At 39.8% G+C, this 18548-nt stretch overlaps 1 protein-coding gene across 3 annotated transcripts in view; it reads left to right on the top strand.

Annotated features, from left to right (window-relative positions):
- NT5C3A (5'-nucleotidase, cytosolic IIIA) overlaps positions 1–13856 on the top strand; it is a 42170-nt gene extending 28314 nt beyond the window's left edge. For 2 of the 3 annotated variants that reach the window (XM_075271152.1, XM_075271151.1), the window contains exons 2-9: positions 1404–1502; positions 4436–4505; positions 4596–4642; positions 6795–6880; positions 8026–8115; positions 9016–9178; positions 10407–10607; positions 12259–13855. In XM_075271152.1, coding sequence (XP_075127253.1) covers positions 1404–1502; positions 4436–4505; positions 4596–4642; positions 6795–6880; positions 8026–8115; positions 9016–9178; positions 10407–10607; positions 12259–12360 — 858 coding nt within the window. In that variant the 3' untranslated portion in view covers positions 12361–13855. Of the gene's footprint in view, positions 1–1403; positions 1503–4435; positions 4506–4595; positions 4643–6794; positions 6881–8025; positions 8116–9015; positions 9179–10406; positions 10608–12258 lie in introns of all 3 variants that reach the window. The other variant, XM_075271150.1, reaches the window with a different exon arrangement.
- Positions 13857–18548: the final 4692 nt, after the last annotated feature.

Below are 18548 nucleotides of genomic sequence, written 5' to 3'. Positions count from 1 at the left end.
TACGTTGCCATTATTTTCACCATATTATCAAACACCTCATTCAGTTTGGTGCATCTTTAAGTCTTATCTCTGTCCTGAGATGTTACTCCTCTCGCTACATCTCCACTCCTATTGGAACTAGGTTGTGACAATATCATTCCTCTATTCAGAAAGTGTAAAAATGTACAGCCTCACCAAATCTCTGCACAGATTAGCATTAACAAGTAATAAAACCTCTTTTGAAGCCAGAATTTTGAGTGTGTATGCTTGTTACCTACATTAGCTTTAGATCGGTGGCTATAGACAAGGTCATTGGCTATAACTCAATATGGCCTTTCTAGAAAAGGGAATATGTAAAATACAGTGAAGCCACTCCATGAACATTGTCCAAATTCCTTTGACTTATTTTAAGACCACAGAGCCAGCCTTAGGTTTGTTCAAGGGGTTGGTCACTTTCAGGGAGACAAATGTTATTGTTTGTATAATAAAAAGTTCTACAATTTTCCAGTTTATTTTCTTATCAATTTCTTGCAGTTTTCTAAATCTTGGCTTGCTTTTATTCATTTTGCTTACTTCCAGTGGATAAAAATCAGCCATGGTCATGTGATATACCAAGGGTAGGCAACCTTCGGCACTCCAGCTCTTGCAAAACTACAACTCCCAGCATGCATACTTGCTCTGTTGTTCTTGGAACTTCCATGGAAGTGAATGGAGCATGCTGGGAGTTGTAGTTTGACAGCATCTGGGGTGCTGAAGGTGATACACGGTCCGTGGTCATGTGGTGGACACACAGGTGCACAATTATAGTCACAGCACAGTAATCAGACATATGCCAAGTAACGAGCATATGTCTGAAATGACTGTTTGTTCTTCCATTCTCCATTGTCTTCACATAAGAACTGCCTGTGCTTTGATCAGTGTACTGTATTCCTTATTCTTATTTCTGTACTTTAGACTTTTAAAACTGGTCTCATTTATATAGTGTAATGTAGTATAAAGTGATCCAGTCAGATTTCTGTTGAGAGCAGGATATGATCAAGGGAGAGCCCTTTGATATGTAGGAGTCTATAATTTGGAGTAAATGTTGACAGGACTCATGTGAGAGCCCTGCTTATCCCACCTGCACTCTGTGATCGACAGCTCTCCTTGTACTTTGTGTCTCTTAGGAGTCCTATCATGAATTTATTATTACTATTATACAATTATTTGTATTGTATATTTAATTCAGTGCATAGTCTGCTGTAGGTTTGTGCAATTCATTTATTTCCCATTGCTGATCCTTGCCCCAGACTCTGATATATTCAATGCAGGCTTTCTCTTGCTGCAAACACTGATCAAAAGTTTCTTCACTGTAAATAATAGTTGACATATACGGCATACATTCATATTTTCAGTAACTAATTTATTTTTCTCTATAATTCTAGATGCCAGAATTTCAGAAGAAAACTGTCCACATAAAGGACCCAGCAAGAGTTGAAGAAATAATATGTGGATTAATAAAAGGTGGTGCAGTGAAGCTTCAGGTATGTATTGGGACTTAAATAATTACAACACTGTTCCTACTTTACATAGGCCTAAACGGGTTCTTTCATGAGCATAAGCAGATTTAAATTTTGTAGACTATTAAAGTTAAACATTTTTGCTACTAAAAGCAATAAAAATTTTGCAGAGGTTTAGATTTGCTCCAACCCTGTTTGTATTGAGTCTATGGTCTTGATTGTTTTCCAGTGGACACGACCATAAATGCAGGAGCTCTTTCTGGTCTGCCATTTGTCAGAAAGGGTTAAGGGGATATCGTCACTCCTTAGGGAGAGACCACCATTTAGGTGTGTGGAGTCTTAAGCCATTTTCGCTCCACTGTGCGAAGGTACGTGGGAAGAATATGCAAATCTGTCTTCCATGATGTAATTAGGAAGTCAGCTGCTGCCTCAGTGTTGCAAAAAAATAGAGGGCGCTCACTGGAATGTCTCTTGAGAGACTATACCTGGTAATAATCCCAGCGTCCTTGCAAAACAAAGGCCCCTTGGAAGGTCGAGCATGATGCTAAAGGGAGCAGCCTTTATTGGGTTATTTTACTGGAATTCTGTCTTCCTAACTACAGGGAAGACAGGCTTGCACATTCCAGTGAGCGCCCGCTATTGGTTTGCAACACTGAGGCAGCAGCTGACTTCCTAATTACATCATGGAAGACAGATTTGCATATTCTTCCCATGGTCCCTTGTGAAGTGGAGTGCTAAAGGCTTAATAAGTCTCCACACACCTATATGGTGGTCTCTCCCCAAGGAGTGACAATATCCCCTTAACCGTAATTAGGAAGACTGTGCCTCAGTCATTCACCGTAATTAGGAAGACTGTGCCTCACTCCCTTTAACATCATGCCGACCTTCACAAAGGCCTTTGCTGCAATGATATGGGATTTTACCAAGGAGTCTCTCACCCGTGGACAGCTGTTTCGATCTGATTGGATCTCTTCATCCCGGCGCATTTGTCAGAAATTCAACTATGATTTCCTTATTATGGCCAGGCTATCTTTTCACTCATGTAGTGTCCTTGCAAAGATAACCTCACCACAATAAGGCCGGGTTCACACGATGTATTAAGGCACGTAATGTGGTACGTAGATGGCGCGGGAGCTTTTTCGAGCCGTATACGCTCTCATTGTTTTCAATGGGAGCCGGTACCGTATACACAGCGCTATTTTGCGGCCGTGATATTGCGGCAGCCGCAAAATAATCACGGCAGCAAAATAGCGCTGTGTATACGGTACCGGCTCCCATTGAAAACAATGAGAGCGTATACGGCCCGCAATAGCTCCCGCACCATCTACGGTACCACATTACGTGCCATAATACATCATGTGAACCCGGCCTAAAGAAACCAGAACTGGATTTCTAAACTGTGCCAGACCATAGAAGATTCCTGCATTTGTGGTTGTATTCTTTAGCAACCAATCAAGACAATGGACTGTCACCACTAGGATGGGATGCTTAGAGAAAATCTTTAAAACTCTGCAAAATTTTTAACTACTTTTATTTGCAAAAATGTTTTTATTTTAATTGTTTACAAAATGAGTTAAGGGTTATAATTGAAAAAACTCTCCCCACCTTCCCTTCCCTGGTGCCTCAGTCTCTGACTGAGACACTATTATCCAATGGCACATGGGCACCGTCATTTTGAGGTGGATGGTCAGCTCCTGGAACAAATGGGCTCCCATGGACTTCCATTACAGACTGCTCTATGCAAAAAAAAAATAAAAAAAAATCAAGAGCTGAACCATAAAAATTTTGGATAGAAAGTGATCAAAGCAATAGACATTCCCCAAATTGGTATAAATAAAAAGTACATCTGGCCCCGCAAAAAGATGCTTTTTTCTTTGATTTGTTTCCTTCTCTTAGTCTTCCCCACCAGTCTGTCAGTGTCCCGTCTTCCCCCTCCCCCTTTCTGCCCCTTTTCTCTCCCATTACCTCCCTCCTCCACTTAATATATTTCAAATTGGCGTTTGGACTTCATGCAGCATTATGTGGTGTGTATACTTCATATATGTCTTACTGCTATTCAATAAAAAAAACTTTTTGAACATGAAAAAATGCTTTATGCATCCCTGTACACAAATAAGAAATTAGTTACAGGTGTCAGAATATGGTGACATAAAGGGGTTAAATCGTTAAAAAAATCAAAACAAAAACTAACCCTCTAGAAATTTAGTTTCACTGGAATCATACCTCTTACAATACAGATGTTCTGTTATTTTGTTTGCACAGTGCCATAAAAATAAAGCCTGTAAACCCTAACCAAAAAAAAAAAGAAAAAATTTGCATAAACTGTTTTTCTCCACCCCACTTGGATTTTTTTTTCCAGCTTCCAGTAAATCATACAGAATATCAAATTCTACGAAGTATTATTTGTCCTGCAAAAATAAAGCCCTCAAACAGCTCTGTAAACGGAACAATAAAAAGGTTGCAGCAGGAAGGGGTTAAAAACTTAATTAATCAAAGATAAGTTATCGTGTGTGTGTGTGTGTGTGTATATATATATATATATATATATATATATATATATATATATATATATATAATTAATTAATTCAGGGAAAATGCAAGGGTGCTAAAAATATATACATACCATTTAAGAGCATTTTTAGTAACCGTCCATCAGTCTTATGTTCACGTTTCTGTATGTACAATGGCTGTCCTAAATATAATTATAGTTTAAAACTCCTCCCCCCAAAATAACACAGAATAGACATTGTATAAAATAGTTATTAAATGGTAATTTACTGTCATTTGTAGTGGTAACTTTAATATATTGGGACATATGGACTTACTACAATAGTTGTGCACTGTACATCAGTACATGTTGTATAGTGACTCTAGGGTCAGGCTTGTTTGCATTTGCTGCAGTATATGGAAATGTTGTGAGTTTGGATTGTACATGTAACTCATATTTTGCTTTGCAGGTGATCACAGATTTTGATATGACATTGAGCCGATTTTCCCACAATGGAAAACGATGTCCCACTTGTCATAGTAAGTGTGTTTTCTCTCCGCTTCTACAATAACCCGGCTTTCCGTGCATTGCTTAGTTTGTTGATTTTAATCTTTACTTTTCATTTTCAGATGTTATCGATAACTGCAAATATGTAAGTGATGAATGTCGAAAAAAGGTACGTGCCATGGTTTTCTTAATTTTAGTAAAGGGACCCTGTCAATTTACAAGTCCTAAACCACCACTACTACAATATTGAGCTGTTTTATTTGTTTTAGCATCATAATTTTAGTTAAACAGTACAGTATTGCATGTATAAAATATAGTTGTACTTATGTGCACACTGTCACGCTGTACATAGTTGTACTCATGTGCACTGTTGTCTTCAGATACTCATTATCCTGTTTCCCCGAAAATAAGACACCCCCCCCTTCACCTCCTGGACCACCTACAACCGGCAGTCATCCCAGCGCTCCGCTAAGGAAGCGCCGGCATGACTGCCGATTGCTCCCGCTCCAGTCGCTGAATAAGTCATCCCCCGAAAATAAGACCGGTAATATATTTTAGAAGAGAGTTTAATACTCTGTCTTATTTTTGGGGAAACTGGGTATATGGTACTGCTCTCCAACCCTTTTGTGAACAAACTGCCTTCTATAACAGCTAAAAATGTCAAATTTTCATCAGTGGTTATACATTGTAAAGAAATCCTGATCTGAACTCTATTGATAAGACATGGAGACCATCAGTGGTAGTAAGTGAATTAGGAAGCATTAGAAACACAGTGCACAGTGCTGAACCAAAGTACTATTAGTAGAAAATATACACTCACCGGCCACTTTATTAGGTACACCTGTCCAACTGCTCGTTAACACTTAATTTCTAATCAGCCAATCACATGGCAGCAACTCAGTGCATTTAGGCATGTAGACATGGTCAAGACAATCTCCTGCAGTTCAAACCGAGCATCAGTATGGGGAAGAAAGGTGATTTGAGTGCCTTTGAACGTGGCATGGTTGTTGGTGCCAGAAGGGCTGGTCTGAGTATTTCAGAAACTGCTGATCTACTGGGATTTTCACGCACAACCATCTCTAGGGTTTACAGAGAATGGTCCGAGAAAGAAAAAACATCCAGTAAGCGGCAGTTCTGTGGGCGGAAATGCGTTGTTGATGCCAGAGGTCAGAGGAGAATGGCCAGACTGGTTTGAGCTGATAGAAAGGCAACAGTGACTCAAATAGCCACCCGTTACAACCAAGGTAGCCAGAAGAGCATCTCTGAACGCACAGTACGTCGAACTTTGAGGCAGATGGGCTACAGCAGCAGAAGACCACACCGGGTGCCACTCCTTTCAGCTAAGAACAGGAAACTGAGGCTACAATTTGCACAAGCTCATCGAAATTGGACAATTGAAGATTGGAAAAACATTGCCTGGTCTGATGAGTCTCGATTTCTGCTGCGACATTCGGATGGTAGGGTCAGAATTTGGTGTCAACAACATGAAAGCATGGATCCATCCTGCCTTGTATCAACGGTTCAGGCTGGTGGTGGTGGTGTCATGGTGTGGGGAATATTTTCTTGGCACTCTTTGGGCCCCTTGGTACCAATTGAGCATCGTTGCAACGCCAAAGCCTACCTGAGTATTGTTGCTGACCATGTCCATCCCTTTATGACCACAATGTACCCAACATCTGATGGCTACTTTCAGCAGGATAATGCGCCATGTCATAAAGCTGGAATCATCTCAGACTGGTTTCTTGAACATGACAATGAGTTCACTGTACTCCAATGGCCTCCACAGTCACCAGATCTCAATCCAATAGAGCATCTTTGGGATGTGGTGGAACGGGAGATTCGCATCATGGATGTGCAGCCGACAAATCTGCGGCAACTGTGTGATGCCATCATGTCAATATGGACCAAAATCTCTGAGGAATGCTTCCAGCACCTTGTTGAATCTATGCCACGAAGAATTGAGGCAGTTCTGAAGTCAAAAGGGGGTCCAACCCGTTACTAGCATGATGTACCTAATAAAGTGGCCGGTGAGTGTACATGCCATGGTTTTGCATACCCATTATGATGCACATCTGATGGCGTTGATGTGGATGCATGTCTTATCAATAGATTACAAGTTATGATTTCTATTTAATATGAGACTGCCATTTTAGATTTTAAGTGGAATCTGGGATGGAGAGGCTCAAATACGGTAAACCAAGCGGAACTTTGATTATACATGATAGAGTACCTTAGAAGAACAAGGGTGTTTTTGTTTTTGTTTTTTGGTTTTTTTCTTCTACAACTAATGTTTTATTCCTTTTTCTGTTTTGTTTGTCTAGTTATATGAACTGAAAGAAAAATACTATGCAATTGAGATAGATCCAGACCTTACAATCAAAGAGAAATACCCCTACATGATCGAATGGTAAGTCTGATATAAACTTTACACCCCTGCACACCATCGTTCTGGACGGTGCATAAATAAAAGGGAATACTATGGTCCATATACATAAAAGGCCTATATAAAGAAAATGGGACAAAATCTGAAGGGTTCCTGGTCAGTTTAATGCATCAGACATGGGTCTTCATGTATTAACAGATAAAGGGAAGCAGCTGCCCATAGCAACCCGATCAAAATCCAGTTTTTATTTTTTAATGCAGGATATGAAAGAAATTTATATTCATGAGGTGTAAATGCTTTATTCTATTATAGTGATATACATCTAAGATTTAATCTAATTTCTATTACTCTAAGGTTTAATCTAATACATCTAATCTGCCCACCACCACAAACGTATCCCTTTTCATCTCTTTATTTTTCTTTTGCAGCAAAGTGACGTTCTAAATGTTTGAAACCATAAAAGGTGGGGTGGAGGGCCGGGAGCATCTTCAGACTAGTCACACTGCCCCCACCTGTACGTGACTGACAATCCTTCTCAGTGTCTCCTCACTCCCTGACATCACAAGGGAGTCAGTCATGTCCAGGAGGTTTATGGTGGAAAAAACACCTGACAGGTCCCCTCTGCGCCTTTTGGAACTATTTCCAAGTGTTCGCCAGATTTATCTTCTGTTTGCACCAAAAATCAAGGCTCTTCGTTTTGTGTTTCCATGGATGAAAGTGTGCCTGGATTAAATAGAGATACATTTTTCATTGTAACATGCACATTTTGTCTTGTACTAAAATCTCTTGCGCCATCAGCAGCATAAGAAATGTTGACAGATATAGGAAAGCTATGGAAGGAGATTTGCCAAAAATTTTCTCAAAATTTATCTTGGATTGTAGTTTCTCTGCTAAATTTTGCACGATCTTAGGCCTATTACTTAAAAGATGCAAGTCTTTAAATTGCCGTATAATTCCACATAGTTGATAAATTTCTCCCATAGATGGTATATCACCAGGGTAGATTATCGATGTCTACTCAATGAGGGTCCGACCACTGTGACCTCTACAATTGGCTAGTACAATATCTCAGCACTATGAGAGTTCTGTTCTTATGCTTGAGCACACCTAATAACTTTCACCTTAATAATAATTAAATATAATAATAACAACCATACTATTATTTTTAGGTATACGAAGTCTCATGCACTGTTAATTGAACAGCGTATTCAGAAAGACAGATTGGAAGAAGTCATAAGGGACTCTGACATTATGCTCAAGTAAGTTTCTATTAAGATACAAAACGATAAAACATGCAGGGTTTTATGTGTTTTTTGTTTTTTGTTTTTTTTTTTTAATTATAATTTATGTATGTGTTTATTTTATTTTCATTAATTTATTTATTTGTTATGGAGGCAGCCTTGTATGCAGAACACTTGTACTGACAAATCTAAATCTAAGAAATACTTACGGTACTTTCTAGTAGTTTTACGCTGGGTTCACACCTGCGTTTGGGGTCTCCGTTCTATGGTTTCCGTCTTCTGCATGCCAGAAGACGGAAACCATAGACTGGGTCCGGCCGTGCGCGGCGGTGAGCGTTTTAGGCTCTCCGCCGCGAAACTGGATTTTTTTATCCGGACACAGAGTACTGCATGTCCGACTCTGTGTCCGGATTATAAAACCCGGTTTCGCGGCGGAGAGCCTAAAACGCTCACTGCCGCGCACGGCCGGACATCTCTCTCACCCATTCAAATGAATGGGTGAGAGAGACTCCTGCAGGTTTCCGTATCCTGCCTGTGTTTTAGGCAGGAAACGGAAACCTAAGTACGGAGTGCCGGGCCGCAGATGTGAACGAGCCCTTACATTGTCACTTGCAGTATCGATTTTTAACCACTGCTTGGTGCCATTTCTTTCCATAAAACTCTCTTTTATGAAATGTAATATATCTTTAGCGTGAGTTGTCCCATATATGACATTCTTCTTATTGAAGATATAGCTTTCCAAAAAATATTTTATTTCCAATTAATAGTCAACAACTACTTTTAATTGAAAAAAATAATATATATATATATATATATATATATATATATATATATATATATATATATATATATATATATATATATATATATATATATTGTATCAGAGGAGACATGTTAATATACTTTTGTATTTTGCAGGGAAGGATACGAAACCTTCTTCGATAAGCTGAATGAGCACACTATTCCTGTATTTATCTTTTCGGCGGGACTTGGAGATGTCCTCGAGGAAACCATACGCCAATCTGGTGTATACTACCCTAATGTTAAAGTTGTCTCCAACTTTATGGATTTTGATGAAAATGTATGTTTTGCAGTAGACAATCATTTGCATGTACTAATACGGAGTGTAGGCTGCACTCCTTAAGGGGTGCAGACATGGGGTCCCAACCCGTTTATATAGGCGATAAAGGATCTCACACTGTAAAGGATAGTTTTGAAAATATGCGTGGTTTTTTTATTCATTACACGTGTTAGTCAAGTAGGGTAATATTTGTGACTTTTTGGCCTTAATATTGGCCTTTTTCAGACTCAGACCATATAATGGATGGATAAATAAGTGCCAAGGACTGTGTGCTGGGTAGGTTGGGTCCAATATGCCTGGTGAGTAAAAGAACAGAGCGCCAGAGTATACGTTTGTAGCGCTTCAGTTGAAAGGACCATTATATAGTCTACACTTCTCAGTCTAAGGGCCGATATTGAGGCCAAAACCTCAGAAATATTACTCTACTTGACTAACACGTGTGATGAATAAAAAAACACGCAGATTTTCAAAACTATGCTTTGGAAAGTGAGATCCCTGTTATCAACTGCATTTGCATGTACTGAGACTATTTTGGTAGCAAAATTAAGGGGATTTCGTACCTATCCTGAGTAGAGTGGATAAGTATCTATAGAGGATATGTGTCTGATCTCTGGGACTTCAAATGCTGGGACCCCCAGAAAACAAGAGCTGGGGACCGCAAATGCCCCCAAGAGCCCCATGTGAATGGAGTAGTGGTGGGCACTTTTCTGTGACATAAGCAGCATTCACACTGCCGCTGCTGTCCGCCCCGGGGTGTCCATGGTAAATCTTGGGGAAACCGGACAGCAGACGGGTTGCAAGCGGACGGCTTTAAAACCCTTTCATTTGAATTCAATGGTGACTGTCTGTTTTCAGCCTCTCCGCCTGATGTCCGTTTTTTTGGGGTTTTTTCCGCGAACACAAAGTCCTCCATGTAGGAGAGGAGAGGCTGAAAACGCTCACGGGTGGTCACCTTTGAAAACCCATTCAAATGAAAGGGATTTAAAGCCGACCGCTCGCAAGCAGTCTGCTGTCTGGTTTCTCCGGTGTTTACTGCGGACAGCAGTGGCAGTGTGAACGCCACTTTATGGGATGTCAATGTCTGCAGCCTTAGAAGAGTATATAAGTGTATACCTGGTAATATTTGTACTGCTTGCTGCTCCCTAGCTCTTTATAAATAGCAGCACACCCTCTCAGATAAAGCATTGATGGTGATGACTATTTTGCTTTATTTTGACTACTTCTACAGGGTGTGATAAAGGGATTCAAAGGAGAACTGATCCATGTTTACAACAAGCATGATGGCGCCTTAAGAAGGACAGAATATTTTAGCCATTTGAAAGAAAATAGCAATGTTATACTATTGGGAGATTCCTTAGGAGATTTATCTATGGCTGATGGAGTGCCTAATATGGAAAATATACTCAAAATAGGCTACCTCAACGACAAGGTAAGAAACGACTGCCTCTTATGAGAGTTGCATACAATGACATTAGTGTACATTGATAAGGCTATAAAGAGGAACTTTAATTTTCACATGAGTACCTCTATTACACTATGCACAGTCCACCCTTATTTATGTGCATTGGCTCTTTTCTAGATATGTTTAGAACTCCAAGGCAAATTAGGGGCAGTATAACCCATGTTGACAGATATTCTTGAACTCTTCAGAGGTCTTAAAGTACACTTGACATGAGAAGGACAACTACAAGATTTATATAGTTTATAAAAATTGGACCTATTTATAACAAATAATCTGGTGCTTTGGAAGGCTGAGCATATAAGAGGATTGTTTTGGGATTGTAATACTGATTGCTTACCCATAAGATATGCCTTGATTATCTGAAGGGGGTTCAACTCCTGGCACCCATGCTAATCAGCTGAATAAAGGGGCTGTGAGGCTCCACCTGACCAGCAGGGGTGCCAGGTGTTAGGTCTCCACTGTTTAGATATGGATAGTCTATTCTAAAGTTAACTTCCTACTGGAGAACCTTTAAAAGTCTGTCACTAGCACCACTGAGTGATTTAGGTGACCCCCAACCTATCTACCGGCAGAGATTAGGATCATATGCTGGGTCCTGTTGACAGACTCCCTTATAGTTAACCGATTGTCCCAATTGAACCTCCATTGCAAACACCCTTCTGCCTGCTTGCAATATATTTTATGACCAGTCTTTTCTGAAAAGGTCTTTTAGGAAATTTTCTTGCTCCTCTGTCACTCCAGCTGGGAACAATTGAATACATTTGACATCTGAATGTTACTATTCTACTTGTCAATGGGAATTGTCCCCACACAGCCACAATCTGCCCCTCGTTGTTTTCAAAGGAAGGCAGTGACAAACGCTTCTTTTATCGAAAGAAATATCCTGATCAATCTTGGCACCGATTCCGTGGTGCAAGGTTCGGGCTGATAAGCCTCCTTGTTTATGGGGCTTGAGACTTCTGCCAGGGGTTCTACACTGCTGGTATTTGGAGAGGTCCTCTACCTCCGATTCCTCTCCAAATTCCTGCATTCCATCTCCATTCCACAATGACCGTATAGAAACATGGCCCATAGACAAGAATGTTAGTACCCTGGTAAAAGCCATCCTTCTGCTATTTCAATATGCCACAGGTTTTATAGAGAGAGATAGATAGATACCGTAGATAGATAGATAGATAGATAGATAGATAGATAGATAGATAGATAAAAAAAGACTGAGCAAGGCCAAGCATTTCAGAGCATCAGCTACATGTGCTTATAATATGTTACCTTGTATTGACCTAATAAGGTTAAGGCCACGTTCACATCTCCGTTGGTAATCCGTTCGGGGTAGTCTGCATGGGGACGCTGCCTGACTAGAATGCCAAACGCATTGTCAAGCTGTGTGTAATGAAAGCACACGGACCCCATAGGCTATAATGGGGTCCATGTGCTCTCCACGCGGTACCCCCACAAATCATGCGGACATGAAAGTACTTCTTGATCTACTTTCATGTCCGCATGATTCATGCGGGCAGAGAGCACACAGACTCCCCAAATGGATTACCAAACGCAGATGTGAACCAAGGGTAACACAAGAGCAAATGTCACTTATGTATGTTCTCTTCTTTTTTTACAGGTAGAAGAGTTGTTAGAAAAATACATGGACTCTTACGATATAGTTTTAGTCAAGGATGAAACTCTGGATGTGGCCAACTCCATACTACAAAAGATTCTTTAATCTGCAAACATGGAAACCCTTCTATTGCCAACAGGGAGGACTTCTATTAACTGCTTTTTTAATTTTTATTTTGTGATCACATCTTAATTTTTCTTTTATGTAAAGATATTTAATAGAAGCATTCTGGACTATAAAAGCACCTTACCTTATAGCACTGTGCTGCTTTATTATACCTCTCAGTTTTTTTGTTTCTATTTCTGCAATGCGGCCATCACCTTCAGCCTCCATGATAAATCTGCTTGATGTGAAGCTGCTCAGCAATATAGAATGGACAATATTCTGCTGACTATGAATGTAAAGGTGTAAAGATTTGAAATGGATCTTTATTTTCATATGCACTATTAGGTGTTGTATTTTTGTATACGCATATATGTTTTTGAAGGCCAAAAAATGTGCATGTTAAAATGCTGTTTGTACAATATTTTTATGTATTAAAATATTCACTTTATTCATTGAACACGTATTGAAGATTAGTAACATTTTATTTTACGGTCAGGGCGATCCTTTTACTAAACAGATAGTTTCTGCCTAATGGGTTACAATATCCCCCTGAGATGTTTTCAGACACATAAGAAATCTGCAATCGGGTATAACTTGAGGGGGTACAATTTCGCCCAGCCCAGGTGCCTTTAGGGGGCCCATAACTTTTTGGTTATGGCCCTATGTTGCAGAAGCTTAATGTCTTTGGCCTCTGCAGAAACAAGACTGCGTTTTTCATTTCATCCAGACATTGCCCTGCTCTCTGACCCCTCCATTTCCAAGCAACAAGGATCTAGGATGGACTTTACATATAGAATAACATTGATGACCACTGTATAAAAAAAGTAAATAAAATTAAAAAAAAAAAACTGGTAAAAGGTAAAATTAGCTTCTCAATTTTACTAATTTTTTTTTGGGGGGGTGAATTCCTAGAGTTACCTCATTAAATAGCATATGGGGCAAGTGCCTCCATGCATAGTGCATTTCATATGTCCACCTTAATCCATTCTCTTTGAGATGTGTGAATCATTAAGAGGCTGCAGACGCATATTATTTCAGACTTACTATAGCAGGTTCTGTGCCAATCAGAGAATGGAGTTTATTTCATGTACACTTCATGTCCGTTTTTGGTCCAAGGTGTCCCACTCCAGGAAAAAAAAGGAAAGTGGGGCACAGAACGATGTGGTACAGGTTAGGTGTAAAAATGTGCGCTGCACCAAAGATTTACCGCATCTATAACACAAAACGTGTATATGGGTTATTAATTCCCCCAATATTGTCCAATGAAGAATGGCAGAAAAACCTCTGTATGCTTCCATGTGAAATCAAGAGGTATATGTACCTTTTAGTAAGCCTTGGAAAAACAGAAGCTTGTGCAAGAGCTCTGAACTGTATTCTTTATCTTAAAGCTGGACTAGGATCTGGCTATATAGACAGTTGGGTATTTACAAAATATTAACTCCTTGTGCTTCCACTCTGTGCCTAAAGATGGGAAGGTCTGATTTGGTTTATTGCATAAAAAATAAAAGATAAAATTGTGAAAAAAGGAAAACCAAAACATTAGTTTATTAGTCATTTATTTATAAAACGCTCTCATTTTGCACTTGTAACATTTCATTCAATTGCTGATTGTAACCAGTAAGGCAGGTTCACAGTATAACTCCAGTATCGTAAATGAATAGTACAGCCAAAAATAAGAAACTTTGTAATATATCCTATTCAAGAAATAGCTTTTCTTCAATTTTCAGGCAGTTACTTTCTCCATATTAGTCTGAGGAAAAGAGGGGGCATAGAAAAGCCACTCCAATAATTGCTGCTGTTACTCTGCTATTCCTTGCGTATCTAACACAATGTTGTAGATAAGAAGCTGACAATACACAGAAATGGGCCCTTTGCAGACAACCTTAGGCTAAGGTCAGTGTGTTATGGGAGCACAGGCAACATATGGATGACATCCGTGTGCCGCCTGTGCATCGGACCTGTGTTCAATCATGATTACCGGCCAGCACACGGTCGCGTACAATTATCCTAAAGCAATAAATGTGAATCCTACTCGCCCCTCCCTGCTCCATGTTGTACATGTGAGGAAGAGTACAAAGACAGATCTATAATGTAAACAGCAATCAGATTGAAGATAAGGAACAGAACAGCTTAATAAGTGATGAAGGAAACCATCTCTATCTAATAAGATATATTAGAAAATATCATTTAAATGTACTATTCATTTATGAAAAGTTGTTTATAACTGGAGGTACACTTTCAGCTTTTGGAGAAGAGGCAGCGATATGAAGCAGTTTACTGCATTATGGAAGTCCTTTTTGTCAGGAAAAGGCTGGATAGTAATTCATGTGATAACCCAACTGTGTTATAAAAGAAAGTTTCTCGAATAACAAGGAGTCATGAAAATGATGATATGACCCGCACAGAGTCTTGATCTCAACATCATCGAGTATGTCTGGGGTTACATGAAGAGAGACAAGGATTTGAGCAATCTACATCCACAGATCTGCAGTTAATTCTCCCAAATGCTAGGACCTTCCTGCCGAGTTCCTTGTGTACAGGTATATCTAGAAGAATTGATGCTACTTTCACGGCAAAGGATGGTAAAAACAAAGTAATGATTTGATTTGGATTAATCTTTTCTTCATTCACTTTGCATTTTGTTAATCGAAAATTTTTAAAAAATACTTCTATTGGTGAAATAATTTTTTGCTCAATTTTTCCACACCTACCTAAAATTATTGCACAATACTGTTGCCTAAAACACCCATGGAGCGAAACACCTGCCAATATGCTTTGCAATCTTGTTTTTAATTTTATTGTTTTAACAGCTGTTTACTTGCAAAATCATTCTTCCAAAATTGGGCAATCTGAAGACCCTGCCATACAGTAAGGCCGAGAGGTTATTGGCTGCTTAACATTACATAGTTCTTCTAAAGGCAGCAGGTTGTCAGAGGACGCCAAAGAACAAGTGCCAAGTATTTTCTCTACAGCTTTATTAGTGATGTAATTTGCTTACATGATGCTTCATGGCTTTCCTTCTTCTGTATGTCCAGGTGAAGCTTGTTTTTAAACCCTCCAGTATTTGGTCTTTCACCCCTTCCCGCCGATGGCATTTTTTTATTTTCGTTTTTCATTTTTGACTCCCCTCCTTCTAAACCCCATAACTTTTTTTAATTTCTCCGCTCCCAGAGCCATATGAGGTCTTAATTTTTGCGGGACAAATTTTTCTTCATGATGCTACCATTAATTATTCTATATAATTTACTGGGAAGCAGGAAAAAAATTCAGAATAGGGTGGATTTGAAGAAAAAATGCATTTCTGCGACTTTCTTACGGGCTTTGGTTTTACGGCATTCACTGTGCAGCCAAAATGACATGTCCCCTATATTCTGTGTTTCGGTACGGTTCCAGGGATACCAAATTTATATGGTTTTATTTACATTTTGACCCCTTAAAAAAAATCCAAAACTGTTAAAAAAAAAAAAAAAATTTCTAAAAGTCGCCATATTCCGACGGCCGTAACTTTTTTATACATAAGTGTACGGGGATGCATAGGGCGTCTTTTTTTGCGGGGCCGGGTGTACTTTTTAATTCTACCATTTTCGGGAAATGTTATTGCTTTGATCACTTTTTATTCAAATTTTTATCAGAATCAAAACAGTGAAAAAACGGCGGTTTGGCACTTTTGACTATTTTTCCCGCTACGGCGTTTACCGAACAGGAAAAATATTTTTATAGATTTGTAGAGTGGGCGATTTCGGACGCGGGGATACCTAACATGTATATGTTTCACAGTTTTTAACTACTTTTATATGTGTTCTAGGGAAAGGGGGGTGATTTGAACTTTTAATACTTTTTATATTTTTTATATTTTTTTTACTTTTTTTAAAAAAAATTTTTTGTATTTATTAGACCCCCTAGGGGTGTTGAACCCCAGGGCGTCTGATCACTAATGCAATGCATTACAATGCTAATGCATTGCAAAAAATCATCCTTTCTTTTGCAGGCTGCATAGACCAGCCTGCAAAAGAGAGAATTTGCAGACAAGCCTGGGAGCCTTGTACAGGCTCCTGGCTGTCATGGCAACATGACATCGGCCCTGGAGCATGCTCCAGGAGCCGGCGATCCCGGGCAAAATGGCGGCGCCCATGCGCCGCTGGGAAAATGGCGCCTCTGGCGCCTTTGACCGCGGCGCCGGAGGGGTTAATGCCTCCGATCGGTCTGGGGACCGATCGGAGGCATTAGAGCCGGTTGTCTACTGCTTAAAGCTCCCGGGCGGTCGCCATAGTTACAGACCCGACATGCGCCGTACTATTACGGCGCATGTTGGGAAGGGGTTATAGGGGTTTTCCTTGTAAAAAAAAAAAAAATGTTTTTAATTGGTTTTTTGTTTAAGAAAAAACCTCTTAGTGCTATTAATGCATTAATAAATGCAGCCATATACCTTTTAGCAGTGTTTTGAGTGATATTTGTATGTTTCTGGGAGCTTCTGTTTTTTTCTGCATTTGGTTATGAGTCAGTTTCCTGCTATGTAACTTCCACACTCACTCCTCTCGCCTTACTCCACCCCCATTCCTCTCTCCCTCCTCTCTCTCTCTCACCCCTCCCATACACCGCCTCCCTGTCTCTCTAACTATCCCACCCTTCCCTACCTACTCAGCCCAACCCATATTATATACTTACCTTCCACACTTCTTCCTGCGAGACGGTTCCTTCCTCTTTACTGATCTGCAAGCGCGTGCTCTTCTCCAGCGCTGCTCTGTTCTTTGGAGCAATGATCCATCTCTGCTGCGCAGTACAGGTAGATTATCGGCAGCAATGTGCAGAGCAGCACTTGAAGAAGAAGGTGCGCCTGCTGAATCAGTAAAGAAGGAGGAGCCGTCTCTCAGGAAGGCAAGTATAATGGGTGAGTAGTAAAGACGATTAGTTTCTGGAAATGGGGAAACGGATTGTCACCGGATAATCAGAAAATGTCCCTGGGGTGGTCACATGATTGCCCCAGTGATATGGATAAATATATATTTTGATTAATTATTTTATTTAGAAAGTAGGAGGGTGTTTAGATTAGTGTAGGGCTTCCCAGTTATCTTGGATAACCCCTTGAAGGGTGCAAAATACATAAATACAATGCCCAATAGAAGTATAGCAAAGTGTCATTATCAGTGTATCATTTCTGTTGTCAGTGTGCCATCCAAACCAATGAAACTGATCAACACTGATCGTCAACAGCTTACATATGCACTATTAAACTGTGTCAGGAGCACTCCCCCTCCCTGCCCCACCCTTCCCCAATTTTTCCTGTATTTTGCTATTGTCTCTCTCCCTCCCCCCACCCCTTTTGTTTACCCCTCTCCCAGGGGCCGGTTGCACCGGTAATTGATTGCCTCTTTTCTATCAATATTATGTGTTGCAATGTTTCTCTTTTTATTGTAAAATCAAATAAAACTTTTTGATGGTAAAAAAATAACATAATTACCGTATATACTCGAGTATAAGCCGAATTTTTCAGCCCAGTTTTTGGGCTGAAAAAGCCCACCTCGGCTTATACTCGAGTCAGCAAAAAAAAAAAAAAAAATTTTTTTTTTTTTTTTTTTTTTTTTAGGAGGGAGGGTCTATGATCAGCCACAATATTAATGTATAGAATCTCCCATAAAATAGTGCAAAAAAAAAAAAAAAAAAAGATTTTAAAAACATAAAAGTTCTAAAACACTCCTTTTCCTAGAATACATACAAAAGTAGAAAATCACTGTGAAACACATACACATTAGGTATCCCTGAGTCTGACAGTGCCCGGTCTACTGAATATAGGGGATCTGCAGTGCTCCTGTTCAGTCGGGAAGGGGTTAATAGAAGCACTGTAGATACCCTATATTCAGCCAGACTGAATTCCAAGTGGGGGGAAGAAAAAACCCAGTCCTCAAGCTCAGGGAAGGGGCAGACAGACAACCAAAACACCCCCTCCCCTTTCCCAGCAACTACTGCACCCAAAAACTCCGGCCATTTTAATCTTTGAAATTTTCCAGTAGCTGCTGCATTTCCCCCCCTAGGCTTATACTCGAGTCAATAAGTTTTCCCAGTTTTTTGTGGTAAAATTAGGGGGGTCGGCTTATATTCGGGTCGGCTTATACTCGAGTATATACGGTAATTAAAATAAAATTGACGATAAATGTCACATTTTTTTCTGTGTTCATTTCTAGCCTTTCGTC

The sequence above is a fragment of the Leptodactylus fuscus genome, chromosome 4, assembly GCF_031893055.1.
Source record: "Leptodactylus fuscus isolate aLepFus1 chromosome 4, aLepFus1.hap2, whole genome shotgun sequence".
NCBI lineage: Eukaryota > Metazoa > Chordata > Amphibia > Anura > Leptodactylidae > Leptodactylus > Leptodactylus fuscus.
This window is presented reverse-complemented; position numbering and strand designations above follow the sequence as displayed.